At 39.7% G+C, this 24,895-nt stretch overlaps 1 protein-coding gene across 6 annotated transcripts in view; it reads left to right on the plus strand.

Annotated features, from left to right (window-relative positions):
• Positions 1 to 24,895, plus strand: part of ZEB2 (zinc finger E-box binding homeobox 2) — a 214,018-nt gene that overhangs the window by 131,531 nt on the left and 57,592 nt on the right. For all 6 annotated transcript variants that reach the window (XM_061608854.1, XM_061608856.1, XM_061608851.1 and 3 more), the window contains 5 exons: positions 113 to 370; positions 7,478 to 7,549; positions 20,158 to 20,346; positions 21,007 to 21,221; positions 23,711 to 23,819. In XM_061608854.1, the coding sequence (XP_061464838.1) occupies positions 113 to 370; positions 7,478 to 7,549; positions 20,158 to 20,346; positions 21,007 to 21,221; positions 23,711 to 23,819 (843 nt within the window). The remainder of the gene's footprint in view (positions 1 to 112; positions 371 to 7,477; positions 7,550 to 20,157; positions 20,347 to 21,006; positions 21,222 to 23,710; positions 23,820 to 24,895) is intronic.

Here is a 24,895-nt window from a genome sequence, read left to right on the forward strand (position 1 = left end):
TGGTCATATTTTGCATATCACATTATGCAATTTAATGAAGAATGTCTGAATTATGTTTTAAAAAATAAGTAGAAATAGAAAGTGATTTTATGCAATTCTGCTCTTTCCCCAGTATTGAACTATGAGAATGTAGTGGAAACAGGTTCGGAAACAGATGAAGAAGACAAGCTGCATATTGCTGAAGACGATGGGATCATTAATGTACTGGACCAGGAACCTAGCCCTGCAAGTGTGCCCAACCATGAGTCTTCCCCACATGTGAGCCAAGTACTGATGCCAAGAGAGGAGGAGGAAGATGAGATGAGGGAAAGTGGAGTTGATCACCCCTGGCACCATAATGAGATCTTGCAAGCCTCTGTGGATGGTTCGGGTAAGGCTGGAGTTTCAGTACTACCTGCCTCTTCAAGCTATGACTAAAATAGTTAGTTGTTCACAAAGCAGATAAGCAGAATACATTTCCTTCCATGCCCATAGCTGTGTTTGTGTGGCAGAAGTGAGATACAAGTGCTGATGACAGATTATGAGGAGATACTTGTTCGGTCACATTACTGCCCTTGTATTTTATGCAGGGATTAAATTTCTGTTTGGAAACAACTCCATCTACATTTGTGTGCATCATATGTCAGGTTTTTGTTTTTTGCTTTAATATTGCCCATCAAATACACAGAGGCTGTAGGCATTATAAGAAGTATATATATTTTATGTTACACACAGAGACAGAGAAATGTCACATATAGACTACAGTATAACACAAGAACTTAGAAATTCAGAGCTGTACCACTGCTTAGAACGGTAGAGCTGTTTATCAGTTTAATATAGTTTCAGAGTCTGTCTGACACCTTGCATTGTCATTCAACCATCTAATCATTTCCTTTTGTTAAGTGCAAATAAGATTTCACACTTCTACCTGGTCAGGTAGTTCTTTTATTATTTAACAGTTAAGTATGTGATAATGATTGCCAGTATTTGGCAGGATTCTCCTGGGAAATAAGAATGGGCTTAAGCCAAGTGTAGTAAAAATACAGGAAATAACATTAAGTGAAACTTGGTGGCTCACATTCTGGATGAAAACCCCTTATCTAAAATTTGCATCTCAAGAAATGAGTTTCCTCAGCATCTTCTTGAGAACTTTGTTAAGTTTGAGATGCAAGACATTTATACCAGTTAGTACCTGAGGAGATGACTGGAGTCTTTTGCACAGTTGTGTGTCTGAAAACGTGGCCTCTCTTGTGTCATCAAATAGCACTAATACCAGGGCATAGCAGGTTATACGGTGACACACATGCCAAAAGAAACAAAGGAACCTGTCATTTATGGTGCACCACCTGGAGAGAAGCAGGAGGATCTGCGGGGTTAATTATGCCATGGAATCAGTGCTGCAGTCATGCCTACCACTTTAGCACTCACTCAGTAAAATGAGCGAAATCCTACCATAAGGGGCTGTATAGGTACTGAATGATACAAGAGTTGCTTGTGTGGAAGGGTGGAGCTGCCCTCCTGCCACTAGTTTTGCTGCACTTTGCCTGGATGGGACAGGATAGGTATGAGATCAGGTCACTGATGGAACCTCTCTGGCACTCCCATCAGGGCTCAGGCTCCTGCACAGTTCCAACCTCACTGCTGCCCTGCTTCACCCCAGCCCAATCCACATAAGTTATAGCAATGCCAGTGTCAGGAGGGCAGCCTGACCACATGGGCCGCTACTAGAGTGGCACCATCTCATACTTGAAACTCTGCATGCCACTTGCCAAAAAGGTGGTCACTATATTATCGGCAACCTTGATTTCATCATTGGTCATTTATACATTTCCAGAGGTGTCCATCAGTGAAGTCACAATTGCCCTATAGTAATATGATTGCCACTGATAGTTAACCACTACCACTAATGGACAAGAATACTCTTTCTTTGCAGATATTAATGCCATGTATACACCACCAGTGGTAATGAGACTTCATAAAGAAGGCATTCTTCTAGGCAGTAGTGCCAAGCAAGCTCCATTAATTTCAGTGGTGCTCATGAACAAGGCCAGTTCAAATGCATAGCGACAATGCTTGGTGATTTGCATTTGGGGAAAAAGGATTGGGGAAATATAAAATATTTTGTACTTAAATGTTGTAAAAGGCTTTGGGCTTGGAATTTGCTAGGGGTATAGTGTTATCTCTGTACACTTAAAACCTGCATGTTGCTCTACTTTGAGTGTGCTTTGGTATCTTTCTTTTTTCCCTCTCCTCACAAAGAATAACTTCTTTTTTTAGTCTTGCAGCTTCCAATTTTGTTTTTGGTTAGGCTTTCTAGAATCCTTACAATTCAACACATAAACATTTATCGCTATATCCATTAAGACTTAAGGTTTTTTAGATTTTCAACTATGAGGGAGTACTCAGCCAAAGATGCTTGAAAGATAAATACGTTTAATTAGGGGCAGAGGATGATCATTAAAGGAAGTCTGACTGCTGCAGAAGTCATTAACAATCTTAAATGAAATTTTTATTTTTATGATAGCCATTTACATGTATAATAAGAGCCAATGATTCTTGGGAGCAGTGTGACAGAAACAGAGTGTAGCGAGAACTCATGTAAAACATAGTATTTAAATGAGCTGGTGTTAGCTATTCATATTTGTTAATGAACTAGATATGCAGGACTATAAGAATGAATGTTCTGATGCTTTAAATTTTAATATCTGGAAATCAAGGGTAAAGACCAATTACCAGGATTTTCACCCTTAAAAGGAATTAATAATGACATAACAAATGTATAGTTCCAAACTCCTAAAAAATTCTTAAAAATTAGGATAAATAGTACGAAGAAAGGATGGGAACTGTGGAATCTTAATTCAGTATTTTATAATTAAAGTTGCTTCTTGTACTGAATGCTATTTGTAATAAGTGATAGGAATGCCTTGCAGACTTTGATCACCTGGAATTAGTGGAGCCTGCAGAACAAACGAACAGGCTGCCTTTTGCTCCTTACCTTTATTGTAAATAAGACAGCATTCTAATAATTAAATAAATTGTAAATCCCTAATCCTATTTAGCTATCCTCATTACATAGGCCAAGAAAGTTACTCTGCTATTACCTGTCTAGTTCTAATGATTGGTAATGATTTATTGTGTCTTTTTTATTGTTCTAAAAGTGCCCTGATGTGGTGCCTTGATGTCTAATGAAAAGAGATTGGTCTTAAAAAGCAACTCATTGTTTATCCTGACTCTTAGATAACACACTTTTTCTTGTGATAAAATATTTTTCTTATTTATTGTTCAAAACGCACAATATAGACAATAACTCTAATTTGGGGGCTGCCTTATTCAGTTGTGTTTTATCCCTGGTGCCTGACTGTCTACTGCAGTACCTCAGCACATAGCTTTACTCTGAGATAAGCCCCCTCTCCCTCGCTCTTTCTCCCATGCTTTCTGTAGTTTGCCTGCAGGATGCAGGTTTTGAACTGAAGAGCGCAGTGGAGTTCTAACTGTGCCTTTCCGGTTTCAGCACAATCAAAGTTTTGTGTTTAGAATTGTCCTTGACATTCTTTCGTCCCACAATGGGGTGGACACAGTGTGCTGGAAACCATGACATCATTATCACTGACACAGACTTAAATAAATCACCTGCATCTTGGCCTCTTTTTGCTTATTCAAGGATTCTTCATCTCAAGGAAGAAAGTGCTCTTTATTTTTACAAACCTTTATCCCAGGGGTGGCTGGAAAATGCAAACTTTTACAAGTGTTTTCAAAATAAATATACTCTGGGGTTCTTAGACGGGCACATTGCTCTTAGTCAGATGCAGGCTGCAAAATTTAGGTGCTATGCAAAAGCTAAATCTGCCCAAACCTTTGTTACTGTCAGTTCAAATGAAATAAATATAAACCCTCATACTCATAGATTTATTTGATAGATCTGAACCAGCATGTGGGATTCTGGTCTCATTGCTGCTGATTTTATATTAGAGTTGTTTGCGAGGTTTCCTGTATTACATGACTATTGGTGAAATCAGAAATAAACTCACATATTTATATTTGAACTTTGAAAAATATTTTGCTTTGAAGAGAGGATGCACAATACTGTTAAGGAAGAGTTTCTCTGAGATTTGAAGGGATGTAAAGTAAAAATTGCTTTCTACAGAAACCGTACCGATCATTTTTGTTTTGTTTTGTTTTTTGTCTTTGAATGTTTTATGATTTTGTTTTGTATGTTTTATGAAAATTTGAATAAAAATTATTGTAAAAAAAAGAAAAAAAGAAACCGTACCTAGATAAAAGCACATAGAAATTCAGGGTTTTGACTGATAAAGAATTTGATGATGATCAGCAAGAATTCATTTAGAAGAAAAAACCCCTCCCAAATTTCATTATGTACTTTTGTGACCTGCTGAAAAGCAAGAAGCACCATTCTCTGTGTTTTGAGTATTTATTAGATTTTGGGAAGCAGCTAGGTCATAATGTAACTTTTCTGTATAACAGCAGAAAATTACAGTGAGGAAGGAAACGCAGCCGAAACACAGCATCACAGCATTACAATTAGGAAGGAAACACAGCATCACCACTATTATGCAAAAAGAAGAAGAAGAAGAAGAAGAAAATACTGTTAGCTTTTTTCCCCTTGGTGACTGGGTAGATGTGCCTTCAGATGGAAACAAACTTGTGACTCTACCAGAAATCACATGAGCTGATCAAGGAAGGAAAAAAAAATCCACACAAGCTACAGTATATTTATATCCAGCACTAAACCTCTCACAAGTGCTGTACCTTGATTCAGCTTTCTGGTAAGCTGACAGAAGAAATACTGTGTATCACAGCTGACAACTTTTATCAACATATATGGATTTTCCTAAAGGTTTCTGGAATCAAGATATTCTATTAAAATGTTCCATGGAGAAGGCAAAGTGCCAAATCTCTGTAAACAATACAGGCTGAAGAAATTAGCAGTTTTTGCAGGTATATTTTAACTTAGAATCTTTTATTTTAAGCTAAAAAATAATAAAATGTGTATTTATAGCTCCATCTTGTATTCTGGTTATAAGGCTTCGAAATACATCAGTTCATCTTTCGTTTTGAGTAGAATGACACAATTATATCCTGTGATTCTACCAGCTAATTACTAAAAAAATAGAACACTTCAAGAAACTACAAGAATTTCAGAATGAAATTTACACTCCTCTTCAACAGTTGTTACAGAAATAGATTAATGTTGTACCATTTTCTATCCTCATAAAAATCATTATTATAAACAAATTGGTACCCCCAACAACCAGTATTTTAAGTTCTATGTACCAAGAATTTAATCATTATCCCTAGACTACCTAACAAGTCTGTTTCTAGATTTACCTATTTATAGGTTCCTTTTGTTTGCAGAATATTTGGATATTTGTCATATTTCTTGAAATAATTTTCTAGATAACATTCATTGACATATATAACTGGTCCTGTTCACATATCACACAATAGGCCCATATTGCTATGCTCCTTACCAACAGATATATGGATGCAGAATTCAGACTTGGAAGGTAATTGGGTCAAGACGTACTGGGAGAGTCAGTTTTATACATTCTGTTTTGCAATGAGTTGGTGGTGGGAATTATTTTAGGATAATACTATCCCTAGAATTTCCCCACAACCTGAAGACATACTAGACACAGCTGACAACCTAACCTGAAGACCTGCTCTGCTACTACATCAATTAACTTGGAAAATACAGCTAAGTGGGCATAGTGCCACAGTGTTATCTTGGTATTACAGACAAATAAATATGTTGGTGCGGATTTTACCATGTCAGACAAGTTAACGAGGGTCTCTCTTAATGCTAACGTTGTAGTTACCCTCTCATTATAAAGCTTAATGCATTTCTGCATTTTGTATTTTCTCCAAAAGTAAAGTTGTGGAAGACAGTAGTCAAATGACAGTTTCTTTCTTGTTAATTGACAAAATTGTGAAATCATTGGTCCAAGAACCATTTAATATTGTAATATTAATATTGTTAATATTGTAATTTTCACTGCTACTTTTTTCATCCATGAGAATAACTCCTTTGTATGATCAATGCAACCATCAGTTGCAGTAATTTGTAGGACTGAGAAAAGTACCTGAAGTTCATGAAAAACACAGTAACTAAGGTTCAGGTGCTATCAGGCGCATGTAGTTTACACACTCTGTGGCTTATTGGGATTACTGAGAGTGATGGAAGTTAATCAAGAAGATGAATTATCCCAAGTTTAGAACATCCTAGTGCAAAAGAAGCTGCAAATATTTTTTTTAATTATTGAATAAAAATTTTTTAAAGTATATTTTTATCTTACCCTTCCAAGGAGCTCAGAGCAACACATATGTCATCTTCTTCCTTCTCCTCAGGTATAACATCTGTGAGGTAGATTAGGCTGGTGGCTGACCAAAGCCATCAAGTCAGCTTCATGGCTGAGAAGGAATTTGAGCACAGGTGCCTCCGGTTATACTCTAGCCACATCAACACACTGGCTGTACAAACTGCCATTAAGAGTTATCTCATATGTATTTGTTGTCATTTCAGATAATGTACCTCTGCTTCCTTTATATGAACAATTTGGGTAGAAAAGAATATTTGCCCATTGCCGCAGGGACCAGCACAAAAACCCTTAATTGGTGTCAAAAGTCTCTGTTGTTTCTTGTCAATTTTAACATGTGAAGTAATTAACTTGGGGCCATGTCTCTCATAGGAAGCTGCCTTATATTCCAAGTCAGACCATCTAGCTCAGTACTGTCTTTACTCTGCCTGGCAGCAGTTCTTCAGGATTTCAGACACGAGCTTTCCCCAGCCTTACCTGGAGTTGCTGGGGATTGAATTTGGGACCTTCTGCCTCCAGAGCAGCTGCTCTAGGACTTAGCTATGACTATTGTCTTTCCTTTGGCATATGATTGCCAAGAAACTGAATACAGTAGGGCCCCACTCATACGGTGGGTTAAGTTCCAGACCCCTGCTGTAAAGTGAAAGCTGCTGTAAAGCAGAACTCATTGAATAGAATGGCGCGTGATGCCTGAAAACGGCCGTAGAAGTGGAACAAGCGCCGTATGAGTGGGGCTTTAGTCTAATTGCGTCTAATTGAGACCGCTGTATTAGTGAAGCGCTGTAAAGTGAAGCGCTGTAAAGCGGGGCCCTACTGTAGTGGTAGCAACACTTCTTGTGATACCTTTTTGTCAAACTAAGACAATAGGAAGTGCTGCCACATCTCTAATCATCCAGTTCATGCTTGCGTTTGTCCACACATATACATACACAGTAACAACTGGGACTACTCACTTGGAAGAAACTCATATTGTGCAAACTGGCGCTTGGAATTCAGATAACACAATAAAATTCATGAAACTGCCTGAACAAAGTCATGGTACATAGATTTACAAGTGACCTGTTCTGTGGTTTTGTTGAAAGAATTATTCTCATTACTACCATTTGTTTGCTGTTTTAGCAGGGCTATTCAGTCAACTGAAAATGTGCATTCTTGTATTACAGAAGAAATGAAGGAAGAGTATGACACTATGGGGCCTGAAGCTGCAATTCAGACCACTGGAAACAATGGAACAGGTAAGGGAAGACCTTTGTAAATTTCTTTTCTTTTCTCTTGCCTTGGATTATTTTGTTTATTTTGCAGATAGGAAGAATAAGCCAGGTATACTGGTTCAGTTTTCTAGCTGAAAGTTTGACATATGCCTAATAACCCATGCATTTCCCTGATTGCTTCACTTTAATACAAACCATTGGCCCAACCTTGATCCCACTGTTCCTGGGAACATTTCCACAGAGATCAATGTGGCTAGGATTGTTTCGTTTGTGTTTTTGAAAAATATATTTTTTTCTGCCTTCATCGGTCTCTCCCTCGTTTATTGTGACAGCATCCTTGGGACCTAATAGATTCCAGCACTATAAAGAGATGTTTTCCTAATACAGGTGATCATGCTGGAGTTTAATATAGCTGCAGCTATCTTTCTTGTCACAGAGTCTGTACAAATATTTTTATAATGATAAAGAGTGCACTTTTTATCAACATCAAAGCAACAGGTTTTGTTTGATGTGTACTTCAGACTCCTGAAGCTGTGCGGTATGAAAGAAAAAAAATGTATACTCACAAACATATGCTCAATATGTATATAAGTTAGCTAATTTTCATTTCTTGCTAAGCTTTTTTCCCTTTCCTCAATTCTCTCTTCACTCACCTTCTCAGAAATCTGTCCTTGTGTATAAATGAAAAGAAACTGATACAAAAGAGGCATTGCTTCCAAGCTGTCTCTTTATTGCTTTGTCGAAAACTCCAGAATATGATTTGTTTTATCTATTTTAGTAGCAGTTGTAGCAGTCTTAGTGTGTTCAGTGACCAACCGTTTGATTATTGGGATTGGTTTCCATGCATATAGCCTACAGGTTGTAGGCCTGTGTCTCAACCATTCCTCATTGTGAGGGACACCTGTATTTGGCAAAGTTTTGAGCATGGTCCTAGTGTTAAGAACCTGATTCTGATTCCTGATACTGAGGTATAAGGATGTTGCAATGATGCCTGATCAGTGAGGAAAGGCAGAGCACTTGATGAAAATAGAAGCAATGAGACAAAACAGTTACTCCACATCCTCTTTACCATAGTTTCCATCCCAAATAAGCTGTTTTCATGTTGCATTATTATATTTAATTCTTAGTTAGTGCCCACTAGAAATGTTGATAAAGGGCACCCAAATGTTACAAGAATTTACTCTCACACTTCTAATGCCAGGACACATCCACATTTTCTTATTAGACATCACAACAAACTGACCTGCCTAATTCTTATGGGGAAAAATAAATTCCATATTGGTAGTGGTGGTCTGTGTTTCTTACTATTAGCCTTATGCATTGGCGAGTAATCCATAAAGTAAAATGAGGTCACATTTTCATTAGTTATGTGTTACAAAGCAGAATTTAAAAACAACTATATTGAAAAAGTATTTTATTTTACGAAGATTTTTGTTTCTTAAAAAAGAGAAAGCATAGGTTGTAATGTAGTGTTAGCAATTTTATCAAAGAAGGTTTACATTTAGAAGTAAAGCTGGATATTTATATGAAGGATCATGGTAAAAAAAATTAAAAATACTCAACCATGCCTTTTATTTATTTATTTATTTTATTACATTTTTAGACCGCCCTATAGCAATAAGCTCCCAGGGCGGTGAACAGCATTATAAAACAGATTAAAATACATGCGGATGTAAATACAATACAGTACACAATAAAACAATTAAAATTTCCAAATTTAAATTCAATTTTAATTTTTTTTAAATTTTTTTAAAATGCCTGGGCAAAGAGGTAGGTCTTTACCTGGCGCCGAAAAGATAACAAAGAAGGCGCCAGGCGTATCTCGTCAGGGAGGGCGTTCCATAGTTCGGGGGCCACCACCGAGAAGGCCCTAGCTCTAGTTGTCGTTCTCCGTGCCTCCTTATGCGTTGGGACACGGAGAAGGGCCTTCGACGTCGAGCACAGCGACCGGGTAGGTACATAGCGGGAGAGGCGTTCCGCCAGGTATTGCGGTCCGATGCCGTTAAGGGCTTTATAGGTAAGAACCAACACTTTGAATCTGGCCCGGAAACATATTGGTAGCCAGTGCAGCTGGGCCAGAACAGGTGTTATATGATCAAATTTTTTAGTCCCAGTAAGGACTCTGGCCGCAGCATTCTGCACCAGCTGAAGTTTCCGAACCGTCTTCAGAGGTAACCCTACGTAGAGTGCATTACAGTAGTCCAATCTAGAGGTTACCAGAGCATGGATAACTGTGGCGAGGTTCTCCCTCTCCAGATAGGGTCGTAGTTGGGCTACCAGCCGAAGCTGGTAGAACGCATTCCGTGCCACCGAGGCTACTTGAGCCTCCAGTGACAGGAGCGGATCTAATAAGACCCCTAAACTACGGACCTGCTCGTTTAGGGGGAGTGTAACCCCATCTAGGGCAGGTCGGACATCATCCATCTGGGCAGAGAGCCCCCCCACCAACAGCATCTCAGTCTTGTCAGGATTGAGTCTCAGTTTGTTAGCTCTCATCCAGTCCATTATCGCGGCCAGGCAGCGGTTTAGTACATTAACAGCCTCAGCTGAGGAAGATGAAAAGGAGAAGTAGAGCTGCGTATCATCAGCATATTGCTGGAAACGCACTCCAAATCTCCTAATGACCTCACCCAGCGGCTTCATATAGATATTAAAGAGCATGGGGGACAGAACTGAACCCTGTGGGACCCCATATTGGAGTATCCAGGGGCTCGAGTAATGCTCCCCAAGCACCAACTTCTGGAGACGATTCTCGAGGTAGAAGCACAGCCACTGCCAAGCAGTGCCTCCAACTCCTAAGTCCGCAAGACGTCCCAGAAAGATACCATGGTCGATGGTATCAAAAACCGCTGAGAGATCAAGGAGAACCAACAGAGTTACACTCTCTCTGTCTTTCTCCCGACAGAGGTCATCATACAGGGCGACCAAGGCTGTTTCTGTACCAAACCCCGGCCGAAAGCCCGATTGACATGGATCCAGATAATCAGTTTCGTCCAAGAGAGCCTGGAGCTGGTGAGCGACCACACGCTCTAAGACCTTGCCCAAGAACGGAACATTTGCTACCGGTCTATAGTTGTCAAAATTTTCAGGGTCCAAGGAGGGTTTCTTTAGGAGCGGTCTCACCACCGCCTGTTTCAGGCAGGGTGGTACCACTCCCTCTCGTAGGGAGGCATTGATCACCTCCTTGGCCCATCCGGCTGTTCCGTTCCTGCTAGCTTTTATTAGCCATGAGGGGCAAGGATCCAGAGCAGAAGTGGTCGCCCGCACCTGTCCAAGCACCTTGTCCACATCCTCGAGCTGTACCAACTGAAACTCATCCAATAAAACAGGACAAGACTGTGCTCCGGACACCTCATTAGGCTCAACTGCTACAATATTGGAGTCAAGGTCCCGGCGGATGTTCGTGATCTTATCTTGGAAGTGTCTCGCAAACTCATTACAGCGGGCTATTGATGGTATTATTGCGTTCTGAGGCCCAGAGTGTAAAAGTCCCCGAACAACTTTATAAAGTTCCGCTGGGCGGTTAGAAGATGACTGAATGGAGGCAGCAAAGTACTGCTTCTTCGCTGCCCTCACCGCCTTCACATAGAGCTTGGTAGAGACCTTCACAAGTGCAAGACCACAGCCGTCGGGAGTTCGTCTCCATTTGCACTCAAGCCTTCTCCTTTCTTGCTTCATCACTTTTAGCTCCGGGGTGAACCACGGAGCTACTTGAGCTCTGCAGAGGAGAGGGTGCACCAGGGCGATTGTGTCAACTGCCCGGGTCATTTCCGTATTCCACAGATTGACCAGGGTTTCGACAGGAGCGTCAGTTTTATCAGCCGGAAAACTCCCCAGAGCCTTCTGAAAGCCTTCAGGATTCATTAGTCTCCGGGGACGGACCATCTTAATTGGTCCTCCACCCTTGCAGAGGGGAGAAAACATTGTGAGCCTACACCTCACTAGGCGATGATCTGACCATGACAGAGGAATAGATGTAAAATCCCTTACTCCCAGATCACCATCCCCTGTTCCAGTAGCAAAAATTAAGTCTAGAGTGTGTCCCGAAATATGCGTAGGGCCAGTAATAAATTGAGACAGCCCCATGGCTGTCATGGAGGCCATGAAGTCCTGAGCCGCCCCAGACAAAGTGGTCTCGGCATGAATGTTGAGATCCCCCAATACCAAAAATTTGGGGGATCGCAACACCAGACTCGAGACCACTTCCGTCAGCTTAGTTAGGAAGGCTGTTGGGCAGCAGGGTGGACGGTACACCAACAGTATTCCCAGTCTGTCTCGCTGGCCCAACGTAATATGAAGACACTCCAGACCATTAGCTACCTGGATAGGGTGCCTAACAAGAGGGATGGAACTTCTATAGACCACAGCGATTCCCCCTCCCCGACCCTCGGATCTACCCAGATGCTGAACCGAGTACCCAGGTGGGCACAGCTGGGAGAGATTGATGCCTCCCAGATCGCTCACCCAGGTCTCGGTAATAAACGCCAGATCGGCTGCCTCATCCACAATTAAATCATGGATGAGGGAAACTTTATTATTTACCAATCTGGCATTAAGAAGCAGCAACTGGAGATCCGAGAGTTGGCTGATAGAACTACCAGCAATCCTGTGGATGTGGGGAGGACCGGAACACGGTACAGCCACCAATTGTCTGGGTCGAGTTCCCCTCAACTGGCATGTCCTCCTCACAACGCCATACCTCCCATTACCCGTCACTACGCTAACAGGGGCCCCCTCTGGTCCCCCCTCCCAATACCCTATCCTCCCGCCCAGGCACATAGTAAAATAAAATAAAAATAAAATAAAAATACACACACACTCACAACATACAGTCATACCAGCATCCACTCATCCAATTCAGGTCTACACGACAACCACAGTCCCGTACTCCCTGCGCACCAAGGCAGCTCTCAAACCGTTCTTATTCCCGGGCAAAGCACCGCCTGCAAAAGGTCCACATGACAGTACAACGAAAGGCGAAGGACCACTAAGGCAAGCGCAAGCCACAAAGGTATTGACATTCCTGCCATTTATTCTCTACAAGGATGCCGTTATTGCCCTGTAAGGGGATCAGTGGTGTACTGGCAAATTCAGAACTGCAGGGTCCCTTTATGATAGTCACCTCACACCCTGTCACAGCCACATACCCCTTTTCACTTTCTCTCATCTCCCTTGCTCTCCCTATCATCTTGTGAGTCCACACTCATCCTTATAAGCCAATCAGTATGAAAGGCTGTGTGTAGCTACTGAGAAAAGTCTTCTCAGTGGCTGACTCATCCCCTTTCACTCTGATTGGCTCCATTCAGCATGAAAGGACAAGAACTCTTCTTAGTGACTCACACACTCCCTTTTCATGCTGATTGGCTCATACATACGGACCTGGCTAGGACCCTGCTCCCTAAACATTTACAGGTCTGCAACGCCCCACGACCCCGGACACCTGCAATCCTGATGGGGATACTGCTGGAAACACTTCTGCATGGTGTCATGGCCATGTTTCAGTGCTTTAAACACATAGATGATCTCCATCCCAATACCACCCATCACTAGCATCATCAACTGTCTAAATCATATCCAAGCTTCTAAAAATTTCAGAAATGTATTGAAAATTTCAGAAATGTATTTCTAGGCAGCAGCCCTTCCCCCGGCCTCAAAGCTGTCACTTTTAAAGCCATATTCACACCATACATGTATAATTCCACTTTAAACAGTCATGGCCTGTCCCAAAGGATCCTGGAAAGTGTAGTTCAGGAAGGGTGCTAAGAGCTGTTAAGAGACCTCTACTCCCCTCACAGATTGCCACAGAGGTTTAACAGTCAGTCATGGGAACTGTGGCTGTATGAGGGGAAAAGGGGCATCCTAACAACTCGGCACTCTTCACAAACTACACTTCCCAGGATTCTCTGGGGGAAGCCATGACTGTTTAAAGTGGAATAATAGTGGAAAACATGTATGATGTGAATGTAGTCCTAGTTCCATTCATTTATATGGGACTTAAAATATCTAACTATATACATTATTGCTGACCTAGTAAATTAGGCTACATTGTTGACTGAGACTTTTTCACTTTGCATACCAGTACACATCCAGCAGAGAGAGCAGATTTCAGCATTTTGTATCTCAGGCTACTGGAAACTAAAAGGTTTCTACCTGATTCCAGTTGTAGTCCCATCTCATCAGGATAGTCATGAGAGTATTAATACCAGCAATGGTACCAGTATGAGAGTGGTATCTGCAATGTGAGAATCTGTTCATTTGAAAACTATACTGACACTACAATAATGTTTCACATACAACCTCAAAATGGTGGTGATTGTTTCATAATCATGGCTGATTAGACCAAATCTGAGTCATTAATTTCATGTACTTTCACACAGGTAAAATTGGCACCACTTTGACCCAGCATGATTTTGAGACTTTTTATTCTACTAGGCATTTTTAGGAAATGGATAACCAAATTCCCTGTAGGTAAACAAAATGTGCTTTCCCCTACATCCCCAGTAATAGCAGCAAACAAATATACTTTGCTGAGGCTATATTTTTCTTTTCTTTTGTTTTTAAAAAGTAGGAAAAGAGTTCTCTGAGGAGGAAAACAGAAGTAAAAGTTGGCAAGTTGGAAGGACTGATCGTTTTGAGACTCTAATCTGTATGTACCAATGAGGGCCTGCCACTTCCTGCTTAATGAAGGCTGTGGTTTTATTAGCTTTGTTGCCAGCTATCTCAATCTTACAGCAAGAGTTCGCATAAGAAATAACTGGCCTCCTATGCTCTTGAGTGTCTCCTTTAAATATCTCCTTTCCTTAGTGTGGTTTATGTTCCTATGATGTTGTTACCTCAGTTTTTAAGGACTCCCTGGCCCAGTCCTTAATTAAAACAAGACTTCTTTAGTGAGGTCACTTACATCTTCCTAAAAAGTTTGACTCACAGATGGGAGTGTGATTTCTGTTTGCAGTTTAAATTCAGAAGGAACCAATGAGTGAGGCTACAGTACATACATAGAAATCCTGCAAAGGGTGTATAAGGAGAAGTTCTCTGTCCCTTGAAAGATTTTTTTTGTGTCTGTGTGTGGGACAGGGGATGATCCCAAATGTTTGTACTTGCTTTGGCTGGTTCACCAACCATGACCTTTCCTGAAGAAATCGGCCCTTGCCACCGTCATTCATGGCCTAGTCATCTCCAGATTAGATTATAAAATGCTCTACCTGAGGGTGTCCTTGAAAACCATCCGGAAACTTCAGATGGTGCAAAATACTGCTTCCAGGGTGCTGTATGGAAGAAAGCAGTCAGAATATATTACTATTTTATATTTGTTTGAGCCACACTGGTTGCTAGTTTGTGTTTGGGCTCAGTTCAAAGTACTGCTTTTAATTTTTAAATGGCTTGAGACCTGAGTATCTTAAAGACTGAGCATATATTGCTCCGAATTCCTTGGCTGCTTGAGACATGATAGATAGCTACAAGAAGCAGAGCCTTTTCTGTGGTGGCACTCACCTTCTGGAATGCTCTACTGCGTGAAATCCATTTTGTTTGTTGTTATATGCCTTCGGCGATCCTATGAATCAGCGACCTCCAATAGCATCTGTCATGAACCCCTCCGTTTAGATCTTGTAAGTTCAGGTCTGTGGCTTCCTTTATGGAATCAATCAATCTCTTGTTTGGCCTTCCTCTTTTTCTACTCCCTTCTTTTCCCCCCAGCATTATTGTCTTTTCTAGTGAATCGTGTCTTCTCATTATGTGTTCATAAGACCCTGATATTTTGTGCTTTTAGGCAGTCTAAAACATGGGTCTAAGAGTGCACTTGGCCAAGTATCTTCTTGTTTCATGTTGATGCTGTTCTCTTTATGATTGCTGTTTTATGAATTATATTCCTTTATTGGTTAATTTTTTCCTTAGTTTTGCTATGTTAATACTGTTCTTCTGTGATATTTGCTTTAGGAATTGTTCGGTATTGGGGGTTTACATCCCTTTATATGTCACCATCTTTATTTTTTTATTTTTTATTTAAAGCAACAACATATCTTTGGAGAAAAAGTGGGATATATAGTTTTAAATAAATAAATAAAATGGATTTGCAATCGCATTTTTTGTTTGCAATGCCCATCAATTACTGGCAAAATTCTTCTTAGTAATACAAGAGAAATTTTGAAGCACCTGATCTGCATTCAGATGACATTTGATATTTATATTAATCTTTAATGTATGATCACCATACTAACTTTGTTTCAGTTAAGGATCTGTCAGCTCCTCAGTAAATCCCACTGTTTTAAAGGTTTATAACTTAGACATAAACATTTGCCTTAGCTCCTGAATTCCTTTAATATATATAGAAACTGAATAATGCACAAGTTTTAGAACTTCAGAGACATTTACTATTAAAGGAGACAATTACAGCTTCCTGTACAAAACTAGCATTCAGAATTGTTTGTAGGTCAGCTCAAAGAAACTGAACATCTGCCTGTAGATCTAGTATACTAAGTATGAGGAAAGGAGGAATGATCTTTAGGTAGTATCCATAGAAAGGGAAGGGAATGTTCACACCAAAGGGATAATGGTATGTTTGATGTAATAGGGCTGACAGAAGCACTACTTTCAAATAATGCTTCATTCAAACTTCTTTTTAATATTGCAAAATCTTCTGGCACCCCGATCCTAAACAATTATGCTGGGCTATAAGACTGCAATGCTTGTTCCTACAGTCTGTTTAGTAGTTGTAGAATATGGCCATTGACCCAGAGATGGGCTGCTGACAAGGACACCCACCACAGTCTAGTTCTGTTCAGAATTTGTGGCCCCATGTTTCACAACATTTTGTGCCTTGCTGCTACCACTCCCTGCTACCCCCCAATTATAATCTATAGGAATTTCTTCCAAGACGTTTCTTCCATACTTGTGTCAATATCCAACTCAGTATTTCACAACCCATATTCAATCCAAATTGTATATTTTTACAGGATCCCCTCCTATCTAATCATAATGTTGGTTCCTGAAGAAAAATGTGTTTTGAAAAGTTTATTATTTTATTTTTATTTATTATTAGATTTATATCCAGCCCTTCCTCCTAGTAGGAGCACAAGTTAGGAGAAGGTATACATTAAGAAATAACTAATGACAGAGACCCAGCACAGTAGAAGGGCTTTCATAGTATTTGACTCTCTCAAGTACACCTGAGTTTATTTTTATTAAAATATATTACTAGCACTGAATATATCAGTGTTTGGCCATATAAGAACCTGGTATTCACGGATTTGCAGATTTCAACATGCTGAATGGTCTCTGTCATTCATTCACTATTCTACAATCACTCTCAATTTGGTTGATGGCTACCTGAATATGGTTGGGATCCAAGAGCTACTTTCAGCCATACTCAGTGAATTAAAGGAGACAGTGGTAGCTGGGTAGGCATGGGAACATATGCAGATAGGCGCAAATAAATAAATAAAAATCCAGCAGATAGAAGAGAGCAGAATGGAGGAGGAAATGCTGTTAAGAAGTCCTTCTAATGAAAACATTAGTATGGTGTTATTGATTTGCTGGTGTTAGTAAAGTGGTTTCTGCAAAATTCAGAGCAAACTTTATAAACTGTTATCCTATTTGTAGCCTTCCTACATCTGGCAAGGGGCCAATCCCATTTTGGAGAAGTCCAGGACCGATTTTGCTTGCATGGAAATTTCTATAAAGTACATTCATTACTTCTAAGAAAGCAACCAAGGGCTTGCGCGCACACATACGAACGTAAACAGTTTCATTTTTCCCTCCCCCTCCCATGGAAGGCCTGAACAGAACTTACGGCTCCTGTTCTAGGCTGGCTGGAGCCCTGCGTGGGAGATCTTCTCATGGAGATCCACTACATTCTTGTTTTGTAAGCCCCTTTGAACTATTGAAAGCTGTTTTTAAAACTTCCTTCTATTTCAAAAGGGGATTGTCCTGCATCAGGAGGAGGGGCTGCTGTTTCAGAAATGTAGTGGTGCAATCAGGACAGGACTTTGGGGCAGAAGTCTAGAATGGGAAGACAGAGCAAGAGGGCCACCAAATACAGTAGGGCTGGAGTACTACCAGGGAAGGGAGGTACATCTAAGTTCAGAGTCTAGCATTACCTAACTGCACTACTGATACACAAATCTAAAGTGTCTTTGCATATACAGTACTAGGTATAAGGATATTTGAATTCTGGCCAGTAGCTGACATAGTTAAGAGATAAATGTGTGCTTTTTAAAGATAATTTTCTTACCCTCACTGCTGGGGAATATGGTAGTGACCCAATGAGAAGTGTCATAAAAGAGCTAGTGTAAATGTATTGGTAGCTAGCTGGTCAGGGCATACCACCTCCTACAAATAATATCTCAGCCAATAATGTTTTTTCCCCATAGAATTCTGAAGTTTGTCATTTAGCTTCATGAGGCATTTCACAGCTGTTTAGAAAGCCCCCCCCCTCTGTTTTCAGTGCTATTGCCAAACACCTTTCTTGTGCCAGTCCTTATTTTGGCCTATCATCTTAATCATGACCTATTTCTGAGGTAGTGTATATGTGTGTGTGTGTTTAATTTGAGCTCAGCAGGTTGTGCATTGAAGAAAGATGCTGCATATTGACAGGAACTGAAACATTTTTATTAACAACATCCATGAGGCTATTGCCAGAATTGCTTCCTTCTGTAAATGATATTAAGGCATCTCCTGGGATTCAGTAGTTTCAAGCTATACATTTTACTGGACCATTTTTCCTCTCTTGCAGAATTAGATATTTCCTTCAGATTTTGTTTTAAAATGATTTTCCGTAACCTATTTTATACATAAAATACTGTAAAAAAAATTATTACTCAGCAGAGGTGTGAGTTGATTTTATCCAACACCATTGACCACCTATGGCACCATAATGGATTTTCTCCTTTATCTGCTGCCTTGAGGCAAAGATGCTAAATATTTCAGTAACCCTGTGTGTTAGTTTCCTCCCACAGTCTAAGTTACAATGATGTAAATCTAGTGTTTCTGTCAGTCTATAATTATCAATCCAACCCCATTGATTTTAGGGTAGATACTGCTGATTTATGCTATTGTAAGAGGGAGCAGAATCAACTTGATCTCTCTTTTGGTTGCTTTATGCGAGAAAATATTTTAATCATCTTGGCACTGAGTTTGTAACCTGACATAACCAAATAACTGTAGCAAAGCCTTAATTTGTATGGACAGTAAAAAGTGAGTGCCCACTAAAAGTCTTAGTCTTTATATATCCGAAGAGGTGCTTTCTAAAATATAATTGAAAATAAAATTTAAAAGGCTGTTTTTAGCTATGATTTACACGCTCAAGTCCCTTTGACATTGATGGGCTTAAACACACATAAATGAGCAATGGATGGAATGCCAGGTCTTCTATACAGTTGGATTAATACTTTTCCACAATATTTTCCTGTATCTTATGTTCAGAAAGCAGGGAAGGGAAATGATTAATTTTAGCAAGATAATGTTTTGTGGTTTAGAGGACATTACTTGTCATGGGCAATAAAAAAACATAAGTTTTATGTTTTAATAAGAAAAAAAGGAAACTTCAGTGCAGATTGTAAAAATAGTTTTCAGAGCCTATCTCACATAGCTGTGCTCCAGAAATATGTGTTTCTGTTTGTAAAATTGTTCCAACATCACATTATTTGAGTAACATATGTTCCCTTTTGAGGGGGTGGGGGTGGTCTGTGACAAATTAAGCATTGCTTCAACAAGAATGATATGTCTTTCAGAGAAATCACCTTGGGACTAGAATCCTAAACAGCCCAGAATTCTAGTTCCCTGATCAGAGTTGCTCATAAGCCCATTTGCACGTTTGTTTATCTTTCCCATATTATTCTTATGGTCTCCCTTCTCCCCATACTCTGTATTCTACACCAACATAAGGTGCTGGTTCTCCATTTTAGTGTCAGTGAAATGGTGTCAGTTACAGTATCAGACTGTGGTCTCAGAGTACCAAAGGACATAAGATTGGGCAGGTGACCTATGTTAATCTCCTGTCAAAGATATATGATAAGGAATTATAAACCCCAAATATAACCCATAGGGTTTGAGGAGATCCAAAACCAGACTAACTCCTTGGTCTACCTGTCATGTGGTTGAGGTAACAGTATCAGACTGTGGCCTCAGAGCAGAGCTTGGAAAAGTTACTTTTTTGAACTACAACTCCCATCAGCCCCAGCCAGCATGGCCACTGGATTGGGCTAATGGGAGTTGTAGTTAAAAAAAGTAACTTTTCCAAGCTCTTCCTCAGAGTACCTAAGGACAGAGAACAGAATTATTCTCACTGGCTGCAATATATGTTAGTACTCACTTTTGTAAAGTATCATTAAATTACAGTGGAATTCCAAAATACAAGTCTAACGTCATTTTTTAAAGATTCTGCATAGATAGCACACAAGATTGTACTTTTTTTCTTTTTTATGATGAAAGAAGGATGCATGCATTGGCCTCTGCCATCTTTCATTAGTGAATGGTGTCATTAGTGACTTTGCCAAATGTATTCTCTTTAGAACCACTAAGTGATTTTATTAGCAAGAGAAATAAGCTTGGTGTAAGTATGGGCAGCCACAGGATTGGGCTCAAAAGGTATATGCCCATTTATTTTATTTCTTTTTCCTGTCTTTTTAAAATTTTAGTTAAGAATGCAAATTGCACGTCAGACTTTGAGGAATATTTTGCTAAGAGGAAACTGGAGGAAGGAGATGGACACTCAGTCAGTATAGCAGAGTATCTACAACGCACCGATACAGCCATTATTTACCCAGAAGCCCCCGAGGAACTGTCTCGTCTTGGCACTCCAGAGGCCAATGGGCAAGAAGAAAATGGTGAGGATGGAATTCATTTTTAGCCACTCTTCTGACCTCTTGCAGCTGTTGCAATTATAAATGCACTACATGCCTGGGTGTTTACCTTAAAATTGAAGAACAGCTGCAGAAGCATGGAATTTCATGAGCAAAGATTGGGACTGTAATTTCAGCATATTGTGACTGCTTTTTTAGTCAGCAAATTGAGACTGTTCTGTAGGTGAAATAAATAGCAGGGACAATTAAGGGAGTAGTGCTCTTACTCTAATTTTAGTTTTGCAATGATTGAATTTTTACAGGACTATTTAAGGATTACTGATTCTGTTAAGTCTTTAATAAGTAATTGATAAAGCACTCATGAAGATGGACTAGATGATGGAGACAACAGACTGGTAATTAAGTACAAACATAAATAAATCATAGCAAAAGAACCCCACTTTTGCAGTCTTGCAATAAGCTAGAGCAGTGTTTTGAATTAATTTTCAAATTATTCATACAGGTTTGCACTGAACACGTAAGAAGTGATTGATGTAGTATGCAAGTTAGGTAGAAATCATGGCACTCCAGTGTAGGCAGGTTGCAGTGATTCTTGTCAATCCATCCCGGGCAGTAAGCCCATTAACTGCCATTGATTTACTGACCTTTTGGCCTGCTTCTTTTTCTCATGTCTCTTGGCTACAGACCTGCCACCTGGAACTCCAGATGCTTTTGCCCAACTGCTGACCTGCCCCTACTGTGACCGGGGCTACAAGCGCTTGACATCACTGAAGGAGCACATCAAGTACCGCCATGAGAAGAACGAAGAGAACTTTCCTTGCCCTCTCTGTAACTATACATTTGCCTACCGCACCCAGCTCGAACGGCATATGGTGACGCACAAGCCGGGGACAGATCAGGTGGGGGGGCTTGTTTTAAGTGATTTCTTTCTATAATAACCCCTTAGAGAAATGATATTGCTTTGATTGGCAATCATTATTAATTTTTCATGGCATTTTGAAGATGCAGATCTTTTAATGGTAATAGCTTTAATTGAGGTCTAAATGATTTTTTGATGGTCTCTTCTAATATGATTTAATAGTCTTATGTTCACGATCGAATGAGTGTGTTAATTTCTAATTTAGAAATTTTATTTGCACTTTAACTTGACTTTAGTTTCATTTTTTTATGTTCCTCAAAATGTGAATGAAATTGTGGTATTTTAATTATACATTATTAAACATCTCAACAATTTTAATTCCATTTTTCACCTAGTTTTGCTCTGCATTTTTTTCTGCATAGAATCTCAAAGACATCTCAAGAATCTGCTGATCTTTTATGTCATTCATTGCTTTTTATTGAGCTCTCCAGTTTATACAAATAGGTTTATATTTTGAGTTAATCCAATTGCATATATGCTACATGCTTTATGACTGTTTTAAAACATGTGATCACATTAGGAATCCACCACTCCTGACATTTATACATCCCAGCAGCAAATCTGCTATAAATCAAAATGATTCCTAGATCAGTTATGCATTAGATTTAATCAAAGTGAATATGTCTGTTTTGAACATATGATTATGCTTCATTACATTCATAAATGAATTATTCAAAAGGGCTGAATTAGAAAGCTCTATACTTTTGTGGTCTTTTAAGAATTGCTTCTTCAAACTTCTATAATGACATGTTACAATAGAAATAGAAATAGTAGATCTTAAACTACATTCTGTCCAATTACATAAGAATTATATCAATAGTTTTTATCCTAAAGAATGAAAAATAATAATTTAAATTTATCATGGCAAGCTTGGCAGATGTGTTTAATTAGATAAATATGCATCAAGCCCACCTTCTAATCAAGTAATTTAGTAATTAGCTCACTATCTCTCACTTGATCTCTGTAATCGATACAATATAATTCTGACAAGGTTTATCATAACATTTCATTTTAAAGAGGAAAGTAAGTTATTAATCTGTAACTTTCCCCACTTCCTGAGAAAATGGGAGACAGTGTGGCTTTCCCTTTCCCTTCCCTATTGCTTCTTGCTATCAAAACACTAGGGGGGAAATAGCTGGATATTTCCAACATAACTGCCTTAAATTTCACATGCAAGAGTGTGATTGTGTTGGCGCATTATGAATGGTAGCTTTGGTGTTGAAAAGTCCCCTCATTTGCTCATGGCATTTACAATTAGTAAATTAAAATGATTGTATCATATTAACAGTGGCACAACTAAAGTTTATAGCAGTCCTCTGAGGGCTGTGGGGGGAGACAAAGCAGCTGTTGCTGTTTGTTTATGCAACTCAGCAACATATGAGCACTGGTCCCTCAATGGCGCTCGGCGGGCTGGGCTCTGCTTGATCTTTGAAGGTTGCTGCTGTTTGAACAACCCTCCCTGTGTCCCATGTAACACCATCTGTCTCACTAGGAATGTGGGAAGATTCAGCACACCCTAGCAGTTGTCATACCGTTTCTGTGCTGTCTTTTCTGCAATAGGCTTTTGTGTCATTGCTGCTTGGGAGAAAAAAAAAGAAAAAAAAGGCTGACCTCCTACCTTGAACATCCAGACTAGATGACTGCAGCTTTTCTTTTTCTTTTTAAAATCAGAATCCAAAGTCACAGCACTTTTCTTACTTGTTCAGAAAGGTCAGCTGTGTTTGATTCTATCTTTATGCTGCTTTTTAACTTGCCCTTTCTGCCAACTTTTTCTCTTGTTTTGCCCCTGCTCCTTAGCATTGCTCTGAAGGAGAAAAAGAAAGAAACAGAAAGACTGTTTAATTCTCTGATCATGACTTTTTCCAGGAGTGACCGCCTCTTGCATTTGATAAAACAAAACTAGCTTATAATCACGCTAAAGGATTCAGAGGAATAGCTAATAGTTTTTTTTAAAAAACTGCATGTTGTGAATTGACAATACATAGTTACAATAGGCTGAGAATATTACAAACCTCAATTTCTTTTAAAAATTAACAAATCCATTCCTCCCAGCACTACATGCCTTAATATATTGTACTGCCAATGAAAGGCTTGAGAAATAATTCCAAAGCAAATGCTGGAATTCAGATTTGCTTCAGGTTTACTGCCAACATTTTGATTTTTATGGCAGCACTGATGAGGCGAATAAATGTACACGCAGATCTTTCAACATAACAGATAAATACAAAACTGCTTTAATTCTTCTTTTTTAAGAAAATCTCTCTCCCCTTCATCTTCCCCCCTCTCTCCCTCCATATATACATACACACATATATATATATATGGTTATATATACAGTATATATATATATGCATGTAAAATTCATGCTGGTACACACACGTATACACACAACTCATTAATGCTTATACACATATGGATATATAAATACATATCTGCATAAAATTCATGCTGGTGTCTTTACTCTCCCAGCACCAAATGCTGACCCAAGGAGCAGGCAATCGTAAGTTCAAGTGCACAGAGTGTGGGAAGGCCTTCAAATACAAGCACCATCTGAAGGAACACCTGCGAATCCACAGTGGTGAGTAGCTGAGGTGCCAGGGCTTTCATTTGCATTTTGTTTAATTACCTGAAGGGTTTTTTTAAAAAAAATTAAAATGTGCACAGTTTTGTTTAGCACTACCAAGATGCTTCATAAATAATATCTGACTCATACTCATTTTTCATGCTATTCAGAAAAAAAGAAGAAAACCATGAATTTCTATAGAAAACTTTCCAAATACTAGAGCCTATTACATAATTAATTAATTAATTACATTCTAAATTGCTTCCTGAAGCTGTTTCTACCAAGAGAAATTGAGAAAGTCTTGTTCATGTGGCTCTTAAATGTTCCTATTTTTTGATACTCTGGTTCTTTAAAAATAAAATAAGATAAAAATAAAGGAACCCAAAAGATGAACAATACTAATGCCCACAATCCAGCAGCAAGGAACAAATTAAGCTCCCTTACTTCATTGTTTCTTACTACATTTTACTTTTTAAGGCAAACTTGTAAAAGGTCTGATTGTATATTTAAAAACATAGAGTGATGTCCAGTGTCAGGTGAGCAAAATCAAGTCTGTGCAACAGGATTTCCCCTTCCTCTCTAATCCTCAGACCCCAATCTGGCCCAGAAGGTGCCCCAATCCTCCAGAACAGATTTTGGGGCTGCTGGGGGCAGGAGAGAAAGTCCCATTGTGTGACTGGACATCCATTTCACAGGCAGGAAGACACAGTTGGAAATCACAACAAGCATTCAGGTATCCTTGCAAGAAGCATTCAGGTGTCTAGGATTAGCTGAACCTGTCCAATAAGGGTACACTAACAAAGCAATCCAAATGATGGGGTGAGCCGGAAAAGGGGGGCCAGCAAAGGAGGAGCTGGCGGAAAGCCCGCAGGATCTGCTTGGGAGCCACCACCTCAGCTGAATGCCAGCTCTGTTAGGAGCTACGTGCATGAGCTGGCCAAGAAGCGCTGGCTCCCAAGAACAGGCCTCCTGGGGAGTAAGCACTTCCTGTAGGCCACCAGGGGAATGTTTTTACTGCACAGGCCTTTTGGCTAGTGGAGTTTCTGGGCAGATCAGGACCCGGGGAAGGGCTCCAAACATGAGGATGATCT

This window comes from Rhineura floridana, chromosome 2 (assembly GCF_030035675.1).
Source record: "Rhineura floridana isolate rRhiFlo1 chromosome 2, rRhiFlo1.hap2, whole genome shotgun sequence".
NCBI classification, from domain to species: domain Eukaryota; kingdom Metazoa; phylum Chordata; class Lepidosauria; order Squamata; family Rhineuridae; genus Rhineura; species Rhineura floridana.